The 27,718-nt window shown below is 39.5% G+C and overlaps 1 protein-coding gene across 1 annotated transcript in view; it reads left to right on the top strand.

The window, feature by feature from the left end:
- Positions 1–631: 631 nt before the first annotated feature.
- Positions 632–27,718, top strand: part of GALNT2 (polypeptide N-acetylgalactosaminyltransferase 2) — a 92,150-nt gene continuing 65,063 nt past the window's right edge. The window contains exon 1 of the mRNA XM_065631163.1: positions 632–804. Within this exon, the coding sequence (XP_065487235.1) occupies positions 688–804 (117 nt within the window). The 5' untranslated portion in view covers positions 632–687. The remainder of the gene's footprint in view (positions 805–27,718) is intronic.

Here is a 27,718-nt window from a genome sequence, read left to right as displayed (position 1 = left end):
AGAGAGCGCTGGACGGGGTGCAGCCGCAGCCGGCACCACCCCGCACGTCAGAGGTGCCGCTCCCGGCGCTGCCCGTGCCCCAGCCCGCAGACGTGCGGCCACAGACACGTTCGGCCGGAGGCAGGCGGGGGTGGGAGGCGGCGGGCCGGGCTCCCCGAGCAGCTCCGAAACCCCACCGCCCCGCGGCACCCGCTGGCCGCCGCTCCGGGCGCGGGCCGGCTACTGTCCCCGCCCGCCCCTCGGCAGGCGCAGCGCGGGGCGGCCCCGCCGTTGCCCCTCACCGCCCGGCCGTTGGCCGCGAGGCGCGGCACCCGCCTCACCGGGCGGCGGCAGCGCGCGCCCCTCGGGCAGGCGCTGGGGATCGCGGCGGCCGGCAGGGCGGGGCCGGCCGGGCCGGCCGCGGGCGGGCGGGAGGGGCGGGCGGGGTCGGGCCGTCCCGCCGCCGCGGGGGGCGCGCCGCCCTCGGCCCAGGCGGGAGGGGGCGGTGGCCCGGCGTGCTGCAGCCATGGCGACGCCGGTGGCCCCGCCCCGCCCCGCTCCGCCCCCCGTGGGGCCGGGCGGCGCGGGATTGGTCGGGGGGCGGGCGTTCGCCCTCTGCCCCCTGACCCTGCGCGGCGGCGGCGGCAGGAGCGGAGGCTGCTGCTGCTGGCCGTTTCCTGGTGGCCTGGCGGCGGCGCGGGAGGGAGGATGCGGCGCAGGTCTCGGCTGCTGCTCTGCTTCGCCTTCCTCTGGGTGCTGGGCATCGCCTACTACATGTACTCGGGCGGCAGCGCCGCGCTGGCCGGCGGCGGCGGCGGGAGGAAGGTAAGAACCCAGCCCGGAGACAGCGCGGGGCAGGCGGGGAAGGTGCGCCCGCTCCGTGCCCCGGCGGCGGGGCGGCTCGGGGCGGCGCTGCCCGGTCCTCGGGGCGGGGGCGGCGGGGAGGCGCTCGTTTGCAGGCGGGGTGAAGCTCCCCCGGGCTTCTCCTTCCCCCCCCAGCCCGTTTCCCGGAGGCAGATGGCTTCTTTGTGGACTTCAGACCGGTTTCAGCCTCGTCACGTCGCTCCCTGCCCAACTGCGGCCGGCCACGTCCCGGCCCGGGGGAAGTTGGTGTGGGAGGGGAGAGCGGGGCGGGCCGCGGCGGGGCCGGGGCTGCGCTCCCGGCACGGAGCGGCTGCCCCGTCCTTCCCCCGCCCGCACCGGAGCCGCCGGGGCTCGTGTTCCCTGCCCGGGAGTGCGCGGGGATCCGAGCCGCGAACGCGGTTTCTCTCTCGGATGCACGGTGATTTCCTCTCTCGTCGCTACGCCTGCGAGACACCCTTTTCTGATCGGTTTTGCAATATTTCGGGAAATAGCTGGATTTGTCACGTTTCACATCTGCGGTGTGGAAGGTCCGTCTTCTTCTTTTTTTTTTTTTTTTTTTTGTTAAATCGGCTCCGTTAGTAAGGCTCAAGAAGTTGTCTATTGACAGTACAGAATAATTTTTCTTTATTCTGCCCATCAACTTATTAAGTCCATTTTTCAGTGTGTTGTAGTAATTCATTGATCAGGAAAACAGCTGGGAGTTAAGTTCATCATAGTTCACGTTTTTGTCAATCACAGCACGTTTTTTATGGCATGATGTGGGAAATGGCAACTTTATATGCTAACTCTGTTTAGAAAAATTAATTATGAATAAGTGCTTTTTTGGTTTTTTTTGGTGGACTTTCCACCCGCCCCCCCCAACACTAGCAAAACCAAGAGCTTTTAGAAACTCTTGTTTAAGCCTTATATTTTGGAATAGGAAAGGTGAAAAGGCACCTCATAATAGCATAATTTTTCAAAAAAAACCCCCAAACAAACCCAGAAGTGGGAAGAAAGCAAGTGAGCAAAGTGCTCCGCAGTTAGGCAGTGTTCTTTGCTAATAAATGTTAGTCTCCTGTTAAATGAAAAGTAGTGTTTATTGAGTCTAGCGCTGTGTAAGAAGAGGAATCTTTTTGTATTGCATCGATGCAGTTTGGTTCATTAATGCATGTATTTTCAGTAAAAATCTGCTGATGACAGGTTCCTGTGGCAGGTTGTGGAAGCAAATACTTGCATGATTATTTAGAAGATTACTTATGTGAGCAAGGGTCTAGAAAGTGAGTTGCTTCTTGACGATAATTGGCTCTCTGTTCGGATGTGTCCTGTTCTACTTTCGCCTTGTAGCTTAGGAATGTGTTCAACAGCAGCTTTTGATGTAATGTATTAAAGTGAGTGTTAAGTGTGTATTGCTAAATACAAAATCTTTGTCCCGCAAAGTAGATAGGTAGCAGAAATAGATCAAGCATGTGATAAAAAGTAAGGCAGTAGTGTAAACCCTTTCTTGAAGAACCACTAGAGTGTATTTAGAAAGTAAAAGCAGTCTTACACTGTTGCTGATGTGTAATGGGATAAAGAAAATCTACGCAGGCAAATATATCTGCGGACAGGGAAATACGTTTTTAATTCTTATGGTGTGTTTCATTTGGGGTTTCCAGGCAGATTCGCAACTCTGTTCAATTAATTTTTACTGCTGGGGAAACTGCAGTGTGAGGATAGTGATTTACCCAAGGTCATCTAGAAGACTAGGTGAGAATAAAATAGAAAAGAAACAAGATATTCTGAGTATGAGTCTGGTACTTAATCTACTATAACCTTCTGCTGTTTACTATTGATATTAGTAGGAGCTTTTATTATGGTTTCAAGAGGCCTGTGACCATGATACTTGCTTTGATAGTATAGTTTGTTATTCTGTATAAAATTTAGTAAACCTTACTAGTCTAGGTAATAGGGAGAGTTTAGTAAGGATAATTTAAAGAAAATGAGACATTTCATAGGCCTGAGTTGGAGCTCAGTGCTAGGTTTAAAAATATGAAAGTTTAAAGTAAGTCTGTGGTAAGGAAGAAAATAGGTACTGTGACCACAAGAAACAAATAGGGAAATTAACAATTATGTGTGGATTGGTGATTTAGGATTCTATTTTCTGTCAGTGAAGCGCAAAATTTAATCTTAGGCCTCAGCATAGGTTAGCAAATGCAAGTAGAGCAAGATGTGTGTAATGTAATAGCTTTTGAATCTCAATAAAAGGCTTATTAACTTAGTGTCAGACCCTGGTATAAAGCAAAACCACGAACTGTCTTAAATGTACAAGCAGAAAACCTGCTGTAGTAAATTTCTGGGTGTGTGTGACTTCATGTAGTCCTTATTACTTGCCCACTATTTCCATGTAATGGAAACAGAGTTGCTTACAGAACTTGACTTTTAATAAATTGAAGTCTCTGCCATGTTCAGTCTATAAAATTACAAAAACCGGGAGGGGATAGTTCTTAATTTGTTTAAGTAATTTGCATGTTAATTACAGACCTGGTTGTACAAACAATGTTTTTTTTCCGTAAGGATGATTTTTTTTTTTTTCCCCAAACACAGACCTAGTGTGTTATCCAGACATGCTGGACTTGTGTGGTACAGCAGCCAGTCCTGAGTAAGAGGAAAGAGTGATTTTTGGTTTATTTTTTTTTCTCCTTGCTTTCTTTATTAGAGTAGTGACAGAGTTAATGTAAACTTTTACTTATTTCGATTCTCCATTTGCAACCTTTCTAATGAGATCTATGGAGCTCTTTAGATATTGCAGTGTAAGGTGCAGCTTCGCTCAAGTTTTTGGCCCCTGGCAACAGTAGGAGAATCCATAGCCCTGTGTGCCGTGCTCTGGCCTGGTAGGAGCTAAACAAGCATGAACGGGTAGAAGCTGTCTCATTGGTAACTGTGTAAATAATAATAAGAGAAAATATAGAGAAGTGCAAAGCTTCTCATCCTGGACCTAGGCATAAGAACTGTAGTAGAAAGAAATTACATCTTCCACATCCAGGCTTTAGGGTGTGTCAATCTTTTTTTTTTTTTTCGAAAAGAAGAAAAGGGTAGAGTTGAAGCCTTTCATTCAAAATGTGCTTGGAGGGGGCAATGTATTTTTTTTTTCTTTTCCTTCTTTTTTCCTTCTCTCCAGTGAAAAATGTGGAGTACTTTTGTGTTCACTTAATGTATTTTATATTAAAAAGCCTTTGGAGTGGAGACTGGCACTTTCCTTCTTTTTGTGGATGAATTTCCTAACCCATAGCAAGAGTGGTTCATATGCTATGCCTCAGACTTGCGTAAACGGAAGCTACTCATACCATCCGACGCCAAAGTCATCCTGATGATGTGATCCCCTCCTAAGACTGGTGTGAATTTGAATTTTTGTATTTGTCACACAGGTTTTGATTTCTTTAACCACTAAGCTCTTGCACAACGGAGTGACTGGGTTGGAAAAAACAAAAAAAACAACTAGCCGAAAACCCCAGCTGTTTTCTGAAGAACTTTTAGGTATTAAGAAAGTAGCCCCTGTAATTGAGCCCTTGAGGCAGGACAGAAGAATGTCTGCATCTTGTTGAAAGCACCAAATACTTCATCCCTGCGGAGAGTGCAGTCCTCCTAGGCGTACCCTGAAGGAGAGTTGTGGGCAGAAAGGGGATTTACCTTTGAAAGCAAAGGCATCAAGAGAGGCCTGCTAGGTTAAGCTGCAGATGAGCCAAGGTTTGGAACCTTCTACATTTAGGTGCCAGAGTGCTGACAGGTTTTTGCTTTTGTTGCCATGTAAAGAATGTCAGTCATCTTCAAGTTGGACCTCTGTCCCCTCCCACACTATTTTGCTTTTAGCCGCCTCCTCTAGACAGCAATCTTTCAGTAAAAAGAGATGGATAACTTTTGCCACTGCTTCGTAAAGTTATGAACGTGTTTCTTTTTCATCAATTTCACCCCTCCCTCCCCCCCAAAAAAACCCAACAACCAACCCAAAACCCCAACCAACCAAAAACTAAGCCCCCAAAACACCTTGAGCTAGAAGCTTGTTACTTTCTTAGCCCACCAGATTTACTGGGTGTAATGGAATGAATTGGAGAAATCTAATTTACAGTTAGTTGAGCCACAAGGAGGCAGGCGTCTCCTGTGGAACTGGTTATTGCCCTGTATACAGTGTTATTTTTTTCTTTCCATATTCTAGTGTTTTTATTATTATTATTTTTCTTTTGGAGCAGGCTTTTGATAGGTAGCTGTACCATGGAGCTAGCTGAGATGAAATAAATCCAAAGGTAAAAGGTGATGCTTTGCTTTGAGTATGTGACTGATTAGAAGTAACCTGATCACTTTGGGGAAAGCAATGGAAAAAGAAGCAAGCTTTGTAAGTTCTTGTTCTACGAGAATAAAACTTCAGAATAACTCCTTTCAGCATACGCCAAGCTTTCTTTTCCTCACTCCTTTTTTGGAACTCATGAACTTTTACAGTTACTGTAAAATGAGGCTCTTATTGCCATTATACATAGTGATGTACATAGGAGAGCAAGAGTGCTACATATACTACAGATTCAGTGTGCTTAAGTTTCTTTTTGAAGGTTTAAGTAGGACGAAAAAGAAATGTGTTATAACTTTGGGTCCATTAACCTGTTTTTGTCTGTTTACACACTGTGGTGTGTAATTTCTTTCGACTTGTTTCTCTCAAGGTGCGTGAAGGCAGTAGAGCTGCTTTTTGGAAGGGGGTTAAAAGTAACCTTCCTAATAATGTTTTCTTTTGCCTGAGGAAGGCATTGCCTGTTTAATTGCTAGATACTAAGTTTAGTTTGCTGCATTAGTTTTAAATGTAACTTCAGTCCCTAATATTATGTGACACTGGATGTGATTTCTGATCCCTTGATCTTTAGGCAAGTGAAGATATCAAAGGTTAAAGTCAAATTATCATGTGTCTTTTCCATGGCATTCACTTCCTGGAAGGTGCAAGGAGATAGAAAAGGATGTTCCTCTATGTAACAGTTAACAGTTTCTTCTAATAGATGTTTTTCATTTATAGAATTCTGTAATAAATGGGAAAGAAATTAAATGCCCAGGCGTTTCAGCAATAGAGCTGTCCTCTCACTAAAATGTACAAATGAATCTCTGAAGTTTGTCATACATGTATGTTTTCTTTATCTGACATATGTCACTTGGCAAAATGACTGTCTTGGCAATTCACTCACTTATTTTTTGTAGAATACTTCATAAAATTTAACTTGGAGTGTGATGAAAAGACAGTTAAATGCAAATTTTTTGCAGTTTGTTTAGGTCTGTGGTTGTATTGGGCTCTTGCCTTTTTCCCCTCTGCTATTTGAAATGCTTCAGTGGAGATTTTTGCTGCTGATGTAGAGGGGTAGTGAGAAATTAATTCTTAGCTAAAAGACTGTGTTGTCCCCTGCAGCCTGCCAGATTAGAAACTGATGACTCTGGCTTTGGTGCAGATGCTACTGCTCTTAGATTACTGACAACTATTTTGTTTCACAGATGGAGAAGTGGAGCAGGGCTGTAGTGATGGCAGAAGGTATAGGGGAAACAAAAATGACTTCTGTAGTTTCATGTGAAACAGGGTAGTTAACCAGCTCTTCCCCTAGTTTTTCGCTTTCATGTGGGTATTATAGTAGTTTGCTGTGCTTTTCCGTGTTATCCTGTTGCTGCTGTGGTTTGCTGCTTACTGTGATCTCTGCATACAAAGTTTATAAGTTGTAGTGATGTCTTTTGACAGATATAATTTAAAAATTATGTAGTGCTCTAATGAAGTGTGCCATGTACCCTACCTGTTCTGTCTTGTCAGTCTTGTGTTTTGGGGTGTATTGCAAATAGATGCTAATTGTTCTTTCCATGTGTTCTAGATCCTTCCAAAAATACAACACTTTTTTCTAATTTAGAAAAGGCAGAATATTACTTCGTATGAAAAAAAGAATATTAAAGATCCATCTCAGTGGTGATTACCAAAATGCAATTGTCATCATTTGGTCTTTAGACCAACCTAGAAAAAACAAAATGTAAACAATTTAACATACATTAGAGAACTTTAATCTCATTTTTCAAAATTACATGATAATTCCACTTTTTCCGTAGAAATCCTGCTTATAGTGTCCTCTTTTGTCTTGTCTGTTCTTTTAGTCCTTTTCATTTTACAATGTTATGTGGTATCCAAGTGCTTCGTCTAACTGATACTGTTTTCTTCAGATGATGGTAGGACAGGTGAGAGATGTGCTATTGTCTGCTAGAAAGCTGCTCACGATACTCTACTACAGAATAGAAGCAATGCCTTTATATCAGTAGTGGGTATCGTGAGAGAGTAACCCTTGTTGCATGCCTAGAAATGGTTTGAAAATAATAATTCCAGTAGACAGCCTAGAAAGTGTTGTTTTTTGTTGGCTTTTTGGTAACTACATATAATTTATGTATAATTTAATATACAGTACTTCTGACTAAGTTAAATCTGTTTGAAAAGAAAGCATTAGGACACAGTTGATTCTGGGAAGCTCAGGTGATGAATGTAAGGTGTTCAAATGAAGTAAATGCAAATGGTAAATATAAACTTGTGTTTAAGTTGTTTTTGTCCACTTAAATCTTTTCTTAAATCAGTTAGAGACAGTAGTTTAGCTATAGTGGTACAAATCAATGTATAGCTAGCAGTTGTACAGGCTTTAAACTCCCTGGCTGTTGATAACTTGTTTCTGAATGCGATTTTTATTAGGACTTAGTGGAGAAGCCATTTATTGCTAATATGTTGGCAATGCCATGTGTTGGCAATACATTTGAATTCTAATAATGAATGTACAGGAAGCAACAAGACATTTGCAATTTTTTTTTTGCAGGAATATGGGGCTGAATGTCATTGCCCGAATATATTGAGGTAGTGTGGAAAGAGTGTATCGTTGTGGGCATTACAGAAGGAAGCGCTAAGCAGGTTGTTTTGTCGCCATCATGTAATGCAAAGCCTTCCAGTGTAGCTTGTGCAAATCACTCTCAACACTTTTTTTTTTTCACAGTTTCCTTTTCACTTCTGTCTAAACTGTTCATTTGCCTCACCATCCTTTTTTTTATACATTGGTTTTATTAATTGCCCAGGATACCTTTATTGTCATTTAAACAAATTAAAATATGCTAGTTCAAATAGCTCCACCACCTGACAGCACCTCTGTGTAAAGGAACTATCCAGGCAGATGTTAGTTTTGAGCTCAGCTTGTGAAATTCAAATGGGAAAGGAATGAAACAGTGGAAAAAAGTCTGAATTTTAGAGCATTCTGTATATCCCCAAAACTGCTATGTAGTGGATATCAAAGGCAATAATTTGGATCTGTCATCTTTATAACTATGCCTCTTATGGAGGGGAAAAAAAAGGAGCCTAATGAAAAGGTTGCAGGTTCAGTTGTTAAATAACTCTTCTGAAGTTGTAAAATTGTCATAAAACCTGGGTGCTTTAAGGAAAGCAGAGAATAACCAGAGATCGTGCTGAGTTTGGGCATTAGTGAAATGCAGTAGACTGTCTGTACTGAGTAACAGATCTGCTTGAAACAGAAACACTTTAGCCAAGGAAAGATTATGCAAAGAATTGGCACCCAGCTAATAGTATTATGTACAACTCCTCAAAGAGCTATGACTTGATGAGGAGAAAATGTTTTCTCCTTGTATGAAGTTCCAAATGTTTAGCCACCCTGGAAATAATCAGCACAGCTGAAATTAGATTTGGTTGCTAAAATAAATTTCCTCTAGATGGCCCGTTGGTTTAAGGATGGTCTATAAATATATGTGTGCATATATGGGTATAGGCTGTAGTGAGATGAAATGTTAAGGTTTTTACTTAGGTTGGCTTTTCTTTTTCTTGCTTTTCTTATGTGAAATGGAAAAGTCTGTTCATTTAGGTACACAAGTTCTTTCAAGACCTTGTTAAAGAAAAGGAAAATCTTCTCATAATTTCATTTGGTAGCAAACTGCTACCAACTAATGGTGGCCAGCCTATAAACTTACAGGTCTCTGCTCAACCATTGGAAAACATCCTTATTGCAATACTGCTACTGTCATAGGCAGAGTGACAAAAATGTGGGGGCAGTTCAATTACAGTATTTATCTGCTGGGGCATTTCACGAAGTCAGGGTTGTGTATGTTGTCCAGGTGGTGTAGTAAGTTCTTGTTATGGTTGGTGACATATCTTCTGCTACAGTCAAATGCGTCAGTCCTCCTGGTTATCACACAGACCATCCATCAGCAGCAGCCTTGCTAATTTTCTCCTGCATTATCTGTTTGGAGCAAACAGGGGTGTTCTTTAGTTGTCTGACCTGTGTGCTCTCAGCGCAGTGTGGGGTTTTACAGTGTTGCTTTGCCAACAGTCACTGACATGAAGATGTGCTATGTCATTGAGCCTCGACAAATTGGTAACTGACTGTTCTAGTATATGGAATAGTTATTGCCCATATACACTACATTCATACTTTAAAAAGTTTTAATTAAGGAAATGTTCTTTTTCATTCCACTAACGCAGCATCTGGCTTGCTTTTGGTGTTCTCTTGTAGATGCTGATGGTGAACAGGAATTGTAGCAAGTGCCATAAAGACTCCGTGAGAGAGCTGGAGCTTGGCTCTGTTACTTGGTGCACTCTTAAGCACTATTTTTAATACCTCTTAAACTGATAAATGTCTATCAAAGACAATCCCCCCCGCCCCATTTGCTAAGCTGTGTGTTTGCTGTTAATAAGCATGTCCTAAGAACTTGCAGGTCTCGGTAGTGAAATAAAAAGGCATTTGGAGTCTGAAAGAAGTATTTCAACTAAAAATAATGGGCAGTGGCCTAGCAAACAGTAGTACCTGTTTGCGTCCTTAGGTTTCATATTTAGAGTGGATGTGCAAAAAGTGAAGGGAGAGGGACACAGCTTCTTTGTAGTTAATCCATGGCAGCAAAAAGTGTGCCAAAAAGTTTGAGGGAACTTTTAAATTTCTTTTTCTTCACAGAAACATAAGTGCAAGTGTTGTTTAGCCTGGTATGTTCTTAGTGGGAAGATTGAACTGAGTGGAAAAGTGTTGATATCACCACTGAGGTATCACATTGGCTGGAATTAAATTAGAACAAATAGAAGCTTATACTGATCAAGGGAGAGAAAGATTTTGAAGGACTTGCCTGCAGTGACTGTCAGGTTTGCGAGAGACTCGGCAAGGATGCAGTATGTCTGGTTGAAGTGCAGTTGTACAGCTATTCCCCATACTTTCTGAATATTCTCTAGCAATAATAAGCAAGAAATTGATCTTGATGTTCACTTTAGACTAGACGTAAAGTACCTGGCTTTACACATGGCAAAAGCTATTTGCTTAAAAATCCATTTCAGTTACCTACTGAGATAACTAATGCATATCTGAGTGGCGTTCTAGGAAAAATACTATCTGTATCCTGGGAAAAATAGCTAGAAAATCAAATAATAAAACCATTCTATACTCATTTAATGTTTTTTCTCACGTGTGCTTGCAATCCCAAGAGCAAGAAATTGGGCAAAAAAATGGTTTTATACACATAGATGTTCTTGCGGTGTGATAATTAAAAAAAAATGTTTTATTTGTTGTTATTAGTTCTTAATGCTTGCAAATGTTTCAAATTTGGCCGTGATTGTGTCTGTCTTTAGTGATATGCCAAAATAGTTGTGTTCTTTAAGCATATATGAAACATTTTTGATAATTTCAACTAGTACATTTGCTAAGTTGTCTGTGTATAAGTAATTCTTTTCTTGATAAACTTTTCTGACAGTATTGGAAAGTCTAGTGAAAAGATACCACCACTTTTTCAGGAGAATGTTGACTGTTTGCATTATCATATTGTCTAGAGTCCTGGTTCTATTGTGCAAAAGATTCAATGATTTTAACAGGTTATTTCTACACCATGAGCTTAGAAAAGGGCTTCCTTCTGGTAGGTTTTAGATACCTGTGTGTGTTAGCTGTGATCTTATGGTAGAAATTCTTACGTGGTCATCTCTTGGTGTGGCCTTTCATTGAAAACCAAACTTTTTTGTCTACCTGTAGCTCAACAAGCTGTATTAGAGAATTGGCTTTTATTGATTGAAATTCAGTAATTGAATGGGCTTTAAGAAATGATCATGTCCCAAGTTATGTGTCATATGGAATAGAAAGCTGAAGCTTTTCAGTCTTCAGCATTGAAATGTGATGGGACCTCATGCTGCTAAGCTCGCTAGAATGTCTTGTGGGTCTGGATCTGATAGGGTAGTCAGGCTATCCAGTGAGCCTGATCTACTGTCTAATCGTAGTGTGGTTGATGTTTACCACTTCTGAAACCTCCGGTTCATGCGTGTTCACTTTTGTTTAGAATTGTGATATTCTAATGTTTATTTCCAAGAGCAGCTACAGCTCAGATGCAGGCGACAGTTTGGAAGTATCATGGCATTTGTTCAGATTAACTGTGATTGTGGCTGTCATCTTGCGTTATTGTTATCCCAGTTACTGAGAAAAGTTCCCAGCGACAGATCTGGATAAGTACACAAGAAAATTGATGTAAAAACTTCTACTCACTGAATGTTTTGTATCCTGTAATTATTATTATTTTTTTTAACTTACAGAAATGTCCTTGATGTTCCAAAAGCTTCATTAATAAAAAAGGAGCAGTTTAGGGATGTTGTTTGAGCCTTGAGGTATAGGAATAGTTTGCATGTTAACTTCCTTTGTATATTTTTACAATGCCTGAGCTGACTTCCTTAGAACCGTAAGTGGCTTTCAAGATGATTTTTGGATTCTAAGGGAATTGCTGGGTGAATGATTTGTTAAAGGTCTTGTGAAAACTTCTACAACTATGGAAAGAAACACAGGTTTTAGTGGACCCAGTTTGTGAGGAAAGCCAGTTCATATTGATGAATAAGCAAGGTGTTGAATGTTAGTGGGTGTATGTACTTGATTGTCTTCCAAGATGTTATCTTTTTGTTGTTGTTGTTTTAAAGATGTGACTAGTAGAACTTGAGGGGAGACCCTACACTTAAGATGGCAATTTCTGTTAAAATAATCCATAGAAGCACTGGAATTATGGCAATTCTTCAAAACTCTAAGCACTCATTTATGTACACAAAGCAGCTAATAAGTGTCTGCAGTTTATTTTGATTATTAATACTTTTCTGTTTGTGTTATGTAACATCTTATTTTGAGTTTATCCCTAATTCCCCTTAGCTATATGATTGTGTCACTTTCCTCTTATAATCGTATAATACTTTGTTAGAACATCACAACACATTTCTTAGGTAAGGCAGGTTTTTAGGTAGAAGTTCTATTTTATTGTACAAGTGAGGATAGATGTAAAAATGGTTTTGACAAAGTGCGTGTGAATTTTTTTTTAACTAAAGACAGTTGCCTTTTTGTAGATACTGATACTTTGCTACTGTTTCTCATACAATATTTGAACAAATCTTGACTTTCTTCTTTTTGCCTAGAAGTGTCAACTTTGCAGTGACACAGCTTGCTATCTGTAGTTTCAAGTGTGCTGGAGACATTTGTCTGCTTTTGTCTTCTGTAGGTTGAGGAAATGTGCTTCTTTTCCTGGAGGGAGGTGATAGAGAGGGACCATTAAATGATCAGTCTGTAAAAAATGTATTATACTTTCACATAAGCATCTTATCAGAATAATTAACAAGATGCTTTTTCTAGCTTATTGTGATCAGCTAGTGCTTGCGGATATCAGTTTTCTAGCCCTGAATTTGTTTAGCTGGCTCTTTTGTTAGCCGAAGGAAGAAGAGTCTCCAATTGGAGGGTTTTTTTGGAAGTATGTCAGTATAACTATTCTTCTGGCAACTGCACAATGTTTTCATTTAGACTGTTCTCATGCTCTTACTGGCAGTAGTCTGTAGCAGCTGGGATGTCAGCATGTTTGTGTTCTTGTGACATGGTTTAGTCTTCTTTTCCAGGCTTATCAGTTTAAGATAAAGATTTTGTAGTATTTTTTTTCTTTTGTTTGCCATTATACAAATAGTGAAGAAAATGGCAATGAAATGATCAGAAGTGCTAGTGCTGGCTTCCCTTTTGGTGTTGGAAGTTACAGTGGTTATTGCATACCTGAATGCTATTCTTTGCTCATAGTTCAGTGATCAAGCAGTTGATTCTCTTCTTTCCTCTCTGAATTCTGGGTTTTGCTGGGAAAATGAAGCTTTTCCCATCTGTGCCAGTAAACAGCAGTGGTTGCCAGTTAATGCAATGTTAGCATGTATAGAAGTACTGTTGAGATGGGAATTATCCCGATTGTACTGTTTGAATAGGTGGATATCATGAAGTGGGCTGTATTTCTACTCTTCCTTTGAGTGCTAGCATGCCTAAGTATGTCGTTTTAATTTGTCCATGTCAACTTTAATCCCCTAAATACTTTATCCAAGAGTTTTCCTGTTTGCTGTTGAGAAAATGGTAATTAGTGGCTCATGTATAGTAAAATGCAGATGCCTTTTAGCATTTTATAGTGGGAGTAATTAGTGCCTACCATGATATTAGTAATCACAGTTTTTATGTTTACTTCTCCTAGTATGATCTCTCTTACAGGTAGCACCATGTAGTTTTTCAACTGTTAACTTGATTCTGCTTTTTTTTTTTTTCTGGAAGTACAATTCTAGCTCTTTATGCCCATTCTGATAATAGAGGTGGTTTGTAACATACACTGCCCTCTTACTCCTTTGAGGATTGAAGATGGACAGCAGAAGTTGTATTAGTTCTATTTGCCCAATTTCTGCGCTGTGCTCTTGGGTTTGTATTTGAATCTCTAGTGGCTGTATTCTTTATATCATAGTTGAAATGAAGTACTGGGTAAATAAACTGTGTGTTCTCTTTTCCCTGCAAGTACAAAAAGCGGCTGCTCTTGACCTGACAGCATTCCTGCTGTTGAATAGAGAATGTATGGTGAATACTTCTTGAAATCTGCTGTCTAACTAGGATCTTATAAAGTTAGATGGTCACTTGGTTATTTTCCCTTAACAAGAACTTCTATCATCCTAGATTTAAGCATTAAATAGTTGGATACTGGCAGGATATGAAAAAAAAAAGCTCAGTGTTTCTCTTTCAGTAAGTAACTTAAAGTAGGAATTGGCTGCTTTTGTTTCTGATGCCGGAAACCAGTGTTTCCATGGAGGAAGAAGGGCTGCAAGAGTCTAATAATGTTGATAGTATCTGACACACACTTTATTTGTGGTGTGCAACAGAAAAGGGAAAGGTAATGGTACAGGCTGCTACTTTGTTTTAAAAGGCACAGTATCTGTTGCGCATAATTTTAATCGGTCACCAACAAAGCATCCTGTGTTAGAAAAATAAAGAAGCGGGGTGAAGATAAGCTGTGTATCAAAAAGCAAAGAAAGGTATGCTAAAGAAGTGTAGCCTTTACTTCTATTTTCTCTATCTCAGAAAATAATCTCAAGCCCTAAGAGAACAAGTGTGTATTTTACTTATCTTACCATTAGTATAAAACGCTGCCTGTATTACTTGGTTTCTACGTGAAAGTCAAATCCAGTTGAACTGAAGGAAATATGAGGAAAATCCAATGCTGCAGATGTTTTTTGGTTGATGTTAATTTGTACTAATGGCAACAATGTATAATTTTAGCAATTCTATTAAATTCACTTAGCGTTGAGGTTTACAAAACAATAGTCTCTGTGCTATAGAATAACAATGCAGGTATACCTGTTTACCAAGTTTACTTGTAGACAAAACCAATTATTTCCCATTAAGACCAAATATGAGTGGGAAGCTGTTCTCTTCATGTTTATGTGGGGTTTTTTTTGTTTGGGCTGTTGTACCCCTCTACTTGACTGTTTGGTTACTTCTTGACAACCTGACTGATTTATTTCTTCTTCAGTCACATTTGTGTTTAATGATGAAAATTGGGTTTTTTGTAGGCTATGAATAGAAACAGAAACTACATCCATTGTGATACTACAGTGTCTTTTTTTAGCAGGTAAAAAGTATGGTGTATAGAGAGAGAAATGAAATTTGTGGTGTAGGGATGTACAAAACTATGAAAAAAGATATGACACAGTCATAGTGCTTCATCCTAGGATGCCAGGTGATTTGGATTTTACCTGCTTTTTTTTTTTACATTAAAAAAAATCAAGTCACAGTAATCTATAAAAATCTGAGTTTTATGTAGCCACAAACCACACTTCAAAAAATCACTGGAAAGATTCAGTCGAGTGGGAGAACCTGCAAGTGAAGTTACAGCTCGAACTGTGGCAAAACTAAGGTACTGAGGAGGGTCAGTTTATGCTGTAACCATCACTGTGTCACCAACCGTTGAAATACTGGGCTTAGGTTATCTTTAAAGTTAGAACACACGTATGAAAGCTAAAATGAAGTTGCTTTTTTCCATTGGCTGTTTGAGAATTCATAGTAACTTTTGGTAGCATGGGACGCCCATGGCTCCCGCTGCATTCAGTGCCTCTCCATAGGACAAAAAAGTTGGCATTGAACTTTTATTTTTTCAGTCTTGGCACTGGCACTAGAAATGTCAATGCCTTTTTTAATGTTGCACAACTTCAGCTTATTACAAAATTGATCAGAAAGTGTTTTGAGAGAGCTGCAATTATGAAAACGAGGTGAAATTGCCAACTTAATTTTTTCCTGTGGTTGGGTGTCTACAAATTTTAACTTGTTTGCTATTGTACGATGTGGTTTTGAAATGCTGCTTCAATGGTAGGCTTGGGCTGTTTGAGAGAAGTTGTATATTTCACACCAATGTTCATTTGCCAAGGCTCTGGTTTGCAGCTGCCTTCTTAGAGATACAGCAATTCTGAATGTATTGCATGTTCAGCATCCCTCTCCATCCACCTTTTTTTACTTAAAACAAAACCTATCTTGTCACATCGCTGTAAAAGAAATTGGAATGGAGATTTCTGCTATTGCAACAAGAAATAACAAACACCATTTTTCAAAGTATTTTTACCATTTGATGTAACCACACTATTTTACTTTATAAACTGTCTTCATTGAGTGCAAGCGGAAAGTATTATGTCTTATAAATAAAAGCTAATTTAATCTACTTGTGACATTTTTGCCTTTGTACTGTGTGCAATCTCAAATATGCTGGAACTTGTTTCTTTTTCAGGATGGCAAAATGTGTCTGATTCCTTCTTTCACATCACTGTTTATGCTACAGTTTGAAGCAACAGGGGTGCCAGAGCCTTCAGTCTTCTACATAAGGCTGCAGACCAACACCTTATTTTCCAGATCTCGGGTTACTAGACAGTTGTAGTTGAACATGTTTTCCAAATCAGAGACATGTTGACCTGAAATGTCACAGAAATAAAGATATTGTAATAAATTCCTCTGTAAATGACTGACAAAGTAAAAGCCACGTGGACAGATGATTTGTATGTTGTTTTTGTTTATAGGAGGAAATGCACTGTTAATGAACTATCTCGTGGTACAATATTATGACCATATGGTAATGATTAATGCATAAGTAAGTGGTAACCATTGAGAGATGAAGTTGCTTCTGGGAGTCCTTGAAGAAGCATGTTGTTCTTTATAACTGAACAGCACCTTCTATATACAGGTGTCATAATAAAAAAATCTTGGTGTGTAGCCAATACTTGAAATTCAAGTAAGGTTTAGTAGGCTTTCTTTGAATCATTATATAGAAGTAGTACAGAGGCTACCAAACTTACAAGTTAAAATGAATATTCATTTTGAAGATGACACTTAAAAAAATAATTTTCCTGTTCAGAGGGTTAGTTCATTTCATTACCAAGGCACACAGTCAACTCTGCCTCAGGAAGGGACCTTTGATTTGGTTTATAAAGATCACTGAGTAGGTTCTCCTTCTGTTCTGACTTCGCTTTCTTTGTATCTGGTAACTGAGTATCTTCATACAATATTATGCTGGTTTGTAGTTTCAGGTTTTAAAGAATTTGGCTGCCAGTAGAATTATACTGGGTTATATATTTTACAGTAGTGCTTTTTCTGATGGCAAGCCACACGCGTAGGCACTGACTTAAAGGAAAATAGAGTTCTTGCCTGTTGAGGTTTTTCGGCCACCAGTGCAGACCAGTACCACTTGGGGGGGAAATTATGTAAAACATTGTCATAAAACAAGAATATTTTTTTCCCTTTTTGCTTAGAGAATCCTCAAATTAGTGTGAAATAGAGAAGTACAGAAACAAAGAAAAATAACATGGTTGTTTTCCTGCTGGAGGGGAAAGTGTGACACAATGCTGTGCTGGTGGTAACCAGAGCCTGAAGAATATAATGGTCTTACAAAAAAAGCAATTCTTTAGTGTGAGAGCGTGGGTGGTGGGAGAGTGGATGACAAAGCTTCAGTTTACTATGTCAAGCAATTTGATGTTTCAAACTGAACTTGTGTATGAATTTATATCAAGGCTTTCAAATGAAGGTTAACTTAAAGATGGTTTCCCAAGGACATTTTGAAAAACAGTTTCTGCCAGATCTGAATTTGTTGTCATTGTGGGCTTTCTTTTTCTAAAGAAATCTGCTCTGGTAGCAGTCTTGGAGCCTGTTTGTGTGGCATGGCATATCTCCAAAGGCTTGGGAATTTGTTTTTGAAGAGTGGTGATGTAGCTATTTCTTTATTCTACTTGCATACAAAATCAACCATCTTTGTTCTGCTCATTCTAATATATTCATTCCATAAAATAGATGTAACCATCAGTGTTTTTCCTTGAAGCTTCCCCTTCGTGACACTTTCAATTGCTTGACTTGAAGAACTGGTTTTCAAACCCAGGAGTTTGTATTTACTGAGAGGAGTATAAAACTTAACATTTCTGCTTTTCATGTCTGGGATTTGTCCATGGCAGGTACTGGTGACAATAGTACGGTATGTGAACTGCAGAGAAATATGCTCTGTTGGTATAGATTATCAACACAGATGTATGGGTAGAAATATTACAATGCAGAAACCCCCTCAAATTTAGCCTCTGATGCTGAAACTGTATGTCAACAGCTGGATTCAGAAACATCACTTGGTTGTTATAAGCAGTTGAGAGCAGCTGCTGCATTTTAAAATCTTATTTTAACATTTTTAACATCTTTGACTGTAAGCTATACCTTTGTACTTCTGTTCAGTGAAGCCAGTATTAGCATTAGTCTGATGTAAGAAAAAAGCAATCCACTCGGTAGCTTCTTTTTCTGAACAGAAACACACAGGAATTTTTGCCCGCTATTGCTCCCTCTATCCATGTGACTGCTGTTAAGGTTTTTTTGTAAATCTAGTGTGGTTTTCCAGTGAAAAGGTCATTTTTTTTCAAGCAGTCTTTCTTTCTTGTTACTGTAATAATAGTATTGCCATACTCTTGAGTGGCTTGTTTTCTGATGAGAAAGCAAGTCTTATGAAGTACTGCCTGGGTACTTATCTGTTAAATGGATGAATAAGTGTCCTGAATTTGTACGCAGAGCAAATAAACTGACATTGTTTTGTTAAGAGCCAGATTTTAAGTGTGTCCAGTTCACTGTAATTGCTGATTGGCCGGTTCAGTAATTGGCCACTTCTGCAGAAGGTGCATCTGGTAGCCTCAGACTGCTGGTGGGATGATCCTCATCTTGAAGTTTTGGGAAATTGGGAAACTGTTATGAGACTGAGAATTTTCTCTATATTTAAATTTCTCTTTACTCCATATTGTCCTTTATGGGAACAAGAATAGCTGTTTGTCAGTGCAGGCTATGTCTGAATCAAGTTTTTCTTTTGAGTCCCCATGTCCAGCCCCAAGTATTGTTATTCCCCCACACCTCCTTCCTCTCATTTTTAGGTAGATCGAATTGATTTCTTTTTAGCAGATTTTTTTTTAAGCTATAAATCTTTGTGATTTTTCCTGTACAGGAGGGAGAACATAAAGAGAGAGTCTGAAGAGGAGTGTTACTGAACTCAAAGGGAAATCCGGTGTTTAACTCCAGATAATTTTCCCAGTGTGTCTTGCCCAGACAGCTGTGCATGACAGACTATGTTTTTATAAGCAGCTATGAAGTTCTCTTCTTTTGAGGGGTGGAAGAGGCTGCATAGTTGCAGATATTCTTATTAGCACAATAATTTTTTTTTTTAATCCAAGCAGTGAATTTCAAAATTCAAGGGCTGAATCTGGCAACTAATATGGAGGGAGTTAGAACCTCTAAGAGTTCCTCCTGGGCAATCTGGATTTCCATTTACTCCCTGCTTTGGGGGTATGCAGTGTGACTGGCAGCATGTCGTACCTCATGTTTTAGTCTGTCTGGTTAGACCCCAAAGAGTAAGCTTATGAACAGCTTCACAATCCCTATGATATTTTGTATTATGTTGGGAGCTCTTTTGCTTTGAATCTAAAAAGTCAAGTAGTGAAGAAGAAATCCTCACAACCAGGCATACAAATAGCCTTTCTTCTTTGGTTTTGCTGTATTGTATAGTAATACATATAGCCTATAAAAGCATTCTGTTATTTCATAGCTCCTACTTTCTGTGAAGAACCTTTTTTGAGTAATGTGACAATTTTCCATTCTCGTATTGATGCTGGGATATGGATAGACTGTGAACTCCCTCATAGCTGCAAATGTCCTAAGTGAGTGCCATTGAGAAAGGCTGTTGCAGATGGAAATAAGTCAAAATCACTGCTGTTGCTTGCGAAGTTTGGCTGTGCTTTCTGTGAGATTTTATTGTTGAAAGACTGTGGGGTGAGTCCACAGTAGCGTGCAAGCCCACAGGACCACTGCAGCAGACATAGCTAGGACCTTAAAAACACAACAGTGTGTCAGTATCGCAGTGGAGATTAGACCTGCTCTTCCTCCTTGTGAATGACTGAGTACTGTCAGCCTTGTCTCTCTGAGGTGAATGGGATATGTTTTGCCCTTCCACACCACATTAGGATGGATTACAGGAAGGTTTTTGGGATGTGGCTTACACTGCCAGGAAGATTTGATGCTCTAATCCATGTTAAAAGACTGTATTTGCATGAGGGTATTATAGAAAAAATACTTAGCAGCACAGAGTAGAAGAGAGATTCTGGAAGCAACAAGGAAGTTTGAGGGGTATTCATTTTCAAGTCAAGCGAATAACTATAGCTCTTTATTCAGCTGTGCTCTGTGTGGTGGGTTAACCTTGGCTGGCCATGAGGTGCCAGCCAAGCTGCTCTGTCACTCTCCCTCCTTGACAGGACGGGGGGAAAAAATATGATGTAAAGCTCATGGCATGAGATAAGGACAGGGAGATCACTCTACAATTACCGTAGACTCAGCTTAGGAAGTGAATTTATCAGTTAATAGCAGAGTAGGATAGTGAGAAATTAGAACAAAACCTAAAAATGCTTTCCCTCAGCCCTCCTTCCTTCTCAGGCTCAACTTCACTCCCAACTCTTCTGCTTCCTTGTGGTTTTTTTGTCATGTAAGAGTACTGTAAAAATCAGTAGTTTTTTAATTTTCTGCTTGTCCAACGCTTAAGTAAGTAGGAACCCATGACATAACTTAAAAATGTGGAAAGGTAGTAAGGCAAGAGAGTAGTCAACAATCCTGGTGTATAGTTCATATGTACATTTATAGTGTAGTAAAGTGTGCAAGCTTGTCTTGAACACAGGAACTACAACTGGGGATAGGAGACTTTTGTGTCATTAACAGTGTGCCTAGGGATCTCTAACAACTTTGTACATTTTTATTGTAGGCAATGTTGGTACATGTGTTTAAAAGATGTATAATAAATGGCTAAACGAAGCAGCAGTGGTAATCAGAGCAGTAAGTGAATGTGTCAAATATAAAAAGATATGTTTGCTCTTACATTTTGGCGAAATAGAAGTGTACAGGATAGCACCATCGATATAAAATAGTTACTAGTCTTGCTAGAGGTCCAGTAAGCATGTATGTGAGACCTGTCATGTAATAACTGGGTTATTAGACAACTGCAAGAGAATGTGGTAAGCAGTCATTTCTCTACGGTGCCACACTGTTAAAGTTTTGTTGGATCACAGCATGTGTTGCTGACACTTATGTGGTTTTCTAAGAGTTTTGAGCCAGTGCCCTTTATTTTTGTCTAAAAATACTAGTAAGGCAATGCATTGTTTGGAAGCAAAGCGATACTGATGAGGAGACAATTTTCTGTTTACCTTGTGGCTGTCAGTCTAAGGGCAGTCTAGCTCATGTGTGAGCTGACTCCTCTGGACTTCTACAGGAACCCTTTTTTAATCAGCTTATTAACATTAATAGATTTATGTGGTATCAGTTACTGTGTATCAATACTTGGCAAGAACAGATAATGTAGTGGCCAGTACTGCTTGGCTAGTAAAAGAGACTTTGCTAGACTTGGCTATTTTGCAATCCCTAGAGCAAAGAAGGGAAAAAAGCAGAGCTGGGGGAGGGAGCATGAAAGAAGCTAAAACAAACAAACAAAAAACCCCACAACAAACAAACCAGAACAGTTATGGCTGAAGAAGGGCAGAAGAAGAAAATGTGAAAGGATGTCTACCAATGGGATATCGTCAAAACAGCAAAGTAGGAAGAGTTGCTCTGCTTTAGGAGAAAAGAGTTGGCAGAGCACAGGGAGTGGGCACTGTAGAGCTGAAGGAGCAGATGGGTCTTGGTGAAAAGAGGGTAGATCATAGAATGAATTTAAGCATGTTATTTTTGATCTCGTGCCTTTAAAGTGATAGTGGGTAGACCAAACACCTGTTCTTTATCATCACTTTTTAGGAAATGTAAATAAGCCTGAATGTTAATTCACTTTTAAACTTAACCTCAGCTTACTTCTAAAATATTTGCTGCTGTGTTTGTTCCATACACAGATGGGGTATTTTGAGGAAAAACAAATTTTTTGTGAAAACACCCCCAACCCTGACAACTTACTATAATGTAGGACAAGTTCAGGAGTTAGTTAACTTAGGAACCAATTAACTAATGTGAGTATTGCTATGTATGTAGTACTGATATAAGAAGTTGGTTGGGTGCATCTCTGTTGATCTGTGTGGTAAAGAGCAGCTGTTGACTATGTTCTACTGTGGTTTTAGGACTTCATATCTGCTTTGCATTACTTGTGTCAGGAAAGTTTGCATTAGGTGTCCTTGGAGTGCACTGTTCTTGTGGAGAGAGCAAACTGTTGGAGGATCTTGCATCTTTGTTAAAAGCGGGGAAACTACAGGTTGGGTCCTGGGGTAGGACTTCAGCTTTGGTTTCACCAGGAGAGGGGATGCTTCGAGTGTGCTTGGGATGTGCCTTAGTAAATGCTGCAAAACTCCAGATATAGACACAAAGCAAAGTTGCTCCAAGGAGTACAGTACCCTTTTGGCATGTTAAATCACTATTGTAGGTGCAGCTGGTGGGAGCAGTGTCTATTACTTCATTGTTGCTGTTTTCAACCAGCTGTAATGTGTTTACTGAGTGCTTAATTTGTTCCACATAAGTAAAGCAGGAGGACAGGGAGTACATAAGAAGTTTAGAAACTGTTGTGATGCTAATTCATACTTAATGGCACCAAATGCAGCATGTCTCCTTTCAAAGTTTAAATGGGATCCAGGTAGTTGGGATCTGCCAGAGCTGTCAGCAAAAAGTTGGTGCCAAAACAGTGTTGCTGGTTAGGTTTAATAGTTGCTTCTGTGCTATGAAAATATAGGCATTCCAGTCGAGTGCTAAATATTGACCATGCTGGAAATCTGTCTGCATTGATTATGTCATTGCATCTCCTGAAATCATGTTGTTTGGTATTTTCTTAGAAAGGAAATTGCATGACATAAATTTATGCAGGTCTCAGGAGATATGTTTTATTTGGTTCCTGACCAGAACTAAAGGGCACGAGGCTGGTCTGAACTCATGTGTATTCAGTAACTCTAAACAGCTCCATTTGTTTAAAAGAAAATTCCTTCTGGGGTTAAATCAGAAAGAAATTAAAACACAAACTTGGTGACTAACAAAACCCCTGAATGTAGGCCTTGCATGTTATCTGTGGTGTTTTTTCTGCATGTGTATGGTTTTTTCATCAGCCCTCAGTGTGTACATGAGTATAACCCTTGCAAATTTACATGAAGAAACAAGTAGTGCCTTTTTTATTTGTTGTTTGTTTGTGCCTTCAGAATTTCCTAGCACTAAATCGTTGCGCTAATTTCTGTGAAATTAGAACTCTGAGATTTCTATAAGGTACTGCTAGCTACACAACTTGAAGTTGCAATTTTTCTAGTCATTCTTGATTACATCTTCATTTCTTGCATGTCGGGGTAATTAAATGTTGACTAATTATAGTGCTTTAGATTTTTGCTGACAAAAACCTGCTTTACAAAGTGCAGATCCCTGTTCTAGTTATAGTTGTCGTCTTTCAGTCTATATTTTAACACATTAAAATATCACTTGGAGACTGTCTAAGCAAAAATGAAAGCAATCTGGATCACAGTGTAATTGGCTGCCCTGAACTACAGCAAGCTGTAGAATTAACTGCCTTGAAATGATGGTACCTATTGGACACATCTTTCTGTACAGTGGTTCTTTTATACCTGCCAGTCAGTTCTACACTTATTTTGCTGAAGTTGAGGATAGCAAAGGATTGGGCCAGAGCAACTGGATTTTAATTTCCATCAGCAGGACCTATAGCGTTGTCTTAGTAGAGAATTGGGTGGTTATGCAATGGTGTTTCCTACCAGAAGTTCAGCAATGTTATTCTTTGCACCATGCCATCCCAAAACACTGGACAAACCTCTTCTACCAGCAATCTTGAAATTCCAGATATACTTTTTTTTTCCTACAGATCAGTATTTTCTGCAGGGTACTTATTGACTAACTGAATTCAAGTGATGGAAAGTTCAGTGACATTTCACAAAGTAGCATATGAATTTGTGCCACACAAAGCCGGAATGTGGAGCAGCCATAAATGAGGTATCTAGTTGTGAGTTAGCAAGGTAACATCGCACTTTATTGTGAAAAGCAACTATCTGTGGAAACTGCTGGCAACTGATTAGTGTTTGAGGACATCTTTCAGAGATCTAGAAGAGGATGAAGTTGTAGTGATGCGTTTCAGCACTTCAGAGTACAAGACTTGCTTTTTGATATGCCAGCTGGCATAACTAACTTGTGCACCTGAAGTGAATCTCTAGAGGAGTAGAACATAACAGTTGATACTGCTTTTGTCAGTACATCTCTATGATGTTCTGTTTCTTAACTTGGCACACGTTTTCAAGTGTTACGATATAAACCGCTTAAGATGCACCTTTAGTTCTCCTAAACTAAAAGAAAGTTTTACGCAAGTTCAGTCATCAGTATCTCATGCACAATATAGTGAGTTATCATGCTAGACTGTCTTATTTTTTAAGTACTAACTCAATATTCCATAGTATTTCTGTAACAATTTCTAAAAAAGGATCACGTATAGTCCTACAGATTTAAAATGCTTCTTCATTTACTGTGAATATATAGGGTTATAATTTTAGATAAGGCAAAATATTCTTGGCACTTGTGATAATTCTTCTTTAGTTGACTTGGAAAATAGAGAGTTTGCACTAATTTCATGGCAGAGTGACCACAGAAAAATTATTTTTAGTACTGAAGTAGATCTTGGTTTTGGCTTTTTTGTCATTTTACTATAAGGCACACTCACAAGCAATTGTGAAAATAAAAATTTACTTATCTAGCCTGCCTGGTGTGTTAGAGGAGTAGTGATTGTTCTCAAAATTGATTTAGAGGTGCAGCTTGCTGCATGCCTCTGTGATGACTATATAAAATCTGTGGGTCTGCACCTAATTTTTTTTTTTTTTTTGTATTATAAACAGCCTCCTGACTCTGCTGGTGTGTGTTTTGCCCAGGAACTGAGCAGTGCTAGTGTGCCCTCTCAGCTTCTCAAGCTGGAAGGTTACAGTTAGTGCCATGTACTGCAATTTGTCTTTCCATTAATATTACAACCACTTCTATTCTACTTTCTTGTCTTCCATGGTATCTTAACTCTTCTCCTTACTCACTTTATCCCTTCCTCTCTGTCCTCTTACTGCAGGAAAAGCCTGGTAGATACATATAGTGGGCTCTGCCCTTGATTGACAGGTTATGTTGTTGCTTAGCATATTGGCTGTAAAAGCATCTGTGTTCAGTCAGTTCCCTGATACTGCACCTGCCAACTCCAGTGAATCTTTCACAGGCCTCAATGTTTCTGAAGACTCTGTTAGTAATCAGCATATTAAACAAAGGTGTAGTGTTCTGATTCTGGACTGTCGTTCTGGGCATAAATGGGTTTTACTGTCACGTCCTGCCTGCTGGGGCTCCAGAGGGCTCCGCAGATGCTGCAGTTTCTCTGGACTCTGGTAGCAGGTGTAGCATCCATCTGAGCTGCTACTCCATCTGAACAGGGAAGTGTGTTTTCAAGGGTAGTAGAAAAAGCTCTCTAATCTAAAACTGTCATTGTTTTTTATAGCTGTTGCTGCTATACCTAGTGGCCAGATTTTTGTAGGTTCCATAGTTTTCTAGATGACTAAATGTCTTTTTGGATAAGGAAATTCCCATTTCTCTAGTTGTTTGGGAAAGTTTTGAGCAAGGATATTGGGATTTGGGCAGGGATGCTTCACTGTAAACTTGCTTTCTCTTAACTCCTGAAAGATTATCTTTAGGAAAGGACAAATCTAATGTCTGACCCTCACAAAGGAGGCTGAGAAATACCCTGAGGCTTTGCCTTCATTTGAGGTGATACTCCTCTTCCTAGTGGTCTGCTGCTATTTTAGGAAGAAGTTTAGAGGAAATAGTGTGTGATCTAGATGGCAGCCCTAGCTGAAAATGACTCTAACATAGATAGGGATGTGCTTACTCCTGTTTAAATGCTCGGTGCGAAAGGCTTGTTCTATGTCTTCTAAATTTCTTTGAAGAATAACGTCTGTAGGAAATTAATTTCTAGAGCTATTTGAAGTTCTTTGATAATAATAGTTCCTTATGCTGTTACACTTTCATACGTTATTTCCCACAAATTATGTACAAGTTTTCCTGTACTTTCCTGTACTTTGTATAAATATACTTTTTTTTTAAACTAATGTGGATGCCACTTCCATGATGCTCTAAAGAAGTTATGGGGTTTTTTTAAGGCTGTTAGCTGCAAAATGATGTTTTTGAAAGTGAATTTGGGTGAGCAGAATAATGAAAGATGTGACTTCTAACAATTGTCAGATTTTTCGTGATGGAAGGAAACTTTCACAAATGTGTGAGAAACATGAGCGTATTCCTACTTTGTGTAAATAGTGTTCCAGGCTAAGCAGACTGTCTACTTAACACAAAGCTTGACAGTTCAGATTATCAGCTAATTAGGAGAAAAGATGCAAACAGTCTATCAGTTCAGTGAGAGGAGGAACGACTTCTTCCTGTACAGTTCAGTGAAGAAAAATGTTTTCTGCTGCTTTGTGAGGGTGCACTATTTTTAAGAGCTTTCTTCTTTGCCTGTGCCTTTTACTAAGATGTGGCAATTCATAGTCTATGTCCTTTGACGAATCTGAGACGACCAGAAGTTGATGTTTTATGCTTTGTTCTCTCATTTTAAAAACTTAGGGAAAACTTTTAAGCCAGAGAGCCATTTTGCAAACAAATCTTTTTTTTGGGTCAACTTTTAAGATGTTCTATAGAAAAAGACTTAACTTGGAAAAACTATTGTATCTCACTTCTTGCTGTTCTTTTATTGAAAGTTGTTGGGAATAGTGTTAAAGATATCTTTTGAAGTTTGTTTCTTTTTGAAGCTGTGAAATCTGCGGTGGTTTGGATTCCTAGTTATGAAAACATTTGTTCAGAGCATGGCTGATAAATTAAAACAAAGCTTCCTTCTTTAGCTTAAACAGGAAAGGAGTGTGATTACTTTTGAAGACTCAGGGGGTCTAGGTTAGGTGGCATAAAATGTCACTCTGAATTCTAGAGAGTTGCTTGCGAAGATGTTTCTTGAAATGTGCGTAGAGGAGGAAATACTCTTTTACTTGCAACTTTCTTCACTTGTGCCTGCAGGAGAAAAGTTGTTGTATATCAGGAGTTATTTTTTGATCTGTACTGAAACCTATGGCAAGGATTGTAATATTCTAGTGGCTCTCCAGAGCTTCTTTGTAGAAGCATGATAACTATTCACTTATATGGTATTTTGTACCTTTGTAGGTGCTGGATGCTTTAGACATCCTTCTGGAGTTAAAACAGTTTATGAAACTGCTGCTCAGCATTTCTGGACTGGAAACTTACATGTTTTATATGCATGCTTATAAATCTCCATGGTTATTTTGCAAAGTATTTATACTGAGACCGTGCCTTCTAAGGATCCATGGTATTGTCTGATTTTCTTCTGTTCCTCAGTTGTGAAGATTTTGAACTACTCTGAAGGCACCACAGAGATCAGGTTTTCCCCAAAGCAACTTTGCAAAACTGAGTTATTAGAAATGTCATTGTGCTAATCTTCAATATTGCTTTAGCAATTAGGGGGATCCTAAGTGCTCAAAATCCCTTTACAATTAATGATGACAGACTTCTGAGAACATGCATCTCTGAAAGGACTTTTATGCAAAGGACCTGCTTTTACATGATAAATTACTTACAATTGTCTTGCAGAGTAGGGTCTGGAATGGCTCTTATATAAAAGGTTTATCTTAAATTTTACCAAATAGGCCTAATGTACAGGGTACTTTATATATAGCTGCTTTTTTTTTTTTCCCTTTCCCCTAACTGTCAGAGTTCGAGTGTTGTTATTGTTTTGTGGCACTGATGAACACCGTTTGATAATGTTTTTCTGTGTGTGTCTGTGTAACCATATACCAGAGTTGCTTTGGCTTCTTTACTCTTCCCCAAAATACTCAGGATTAGCTAATAGTTTTAAAGTAGAGTAATTCTTATAGCTCTGCCTTTACTTCTATATCCCCTTCATAAATGACTTCTCTTCATCAAGAGCCCAGCTGTAGCAAATCCCTAAAGCTTTATTCCTTAGGCTGTTTTGTTAAATTTCATTTAACTTGATTTGTGTTTTACATGATACAGTAAGCCAAATAGTTAAG

The sequence above is a fragment of the Caloenas nicobarica genome, chromosome 3 (genome assembly GCF_036013445.1).
Source record: "Caloenas nicobarica isolate bCalNic1 chromosome 3, bCalNic1.hap1, whole genome shotgun sequence".
In the NCBI taxonomy this organism is placed as follows: domain Eukaryota; kingdom Metazoa; phylum Chordata; class Aves; order Columbiformes; family Columbidae; genus Caloenas; species Caloenas nicobarica.
Note: the sequence above shows the minus strand (reverse complement) of the source record. Positions and strands in the feature narration are given on the sequence as shown.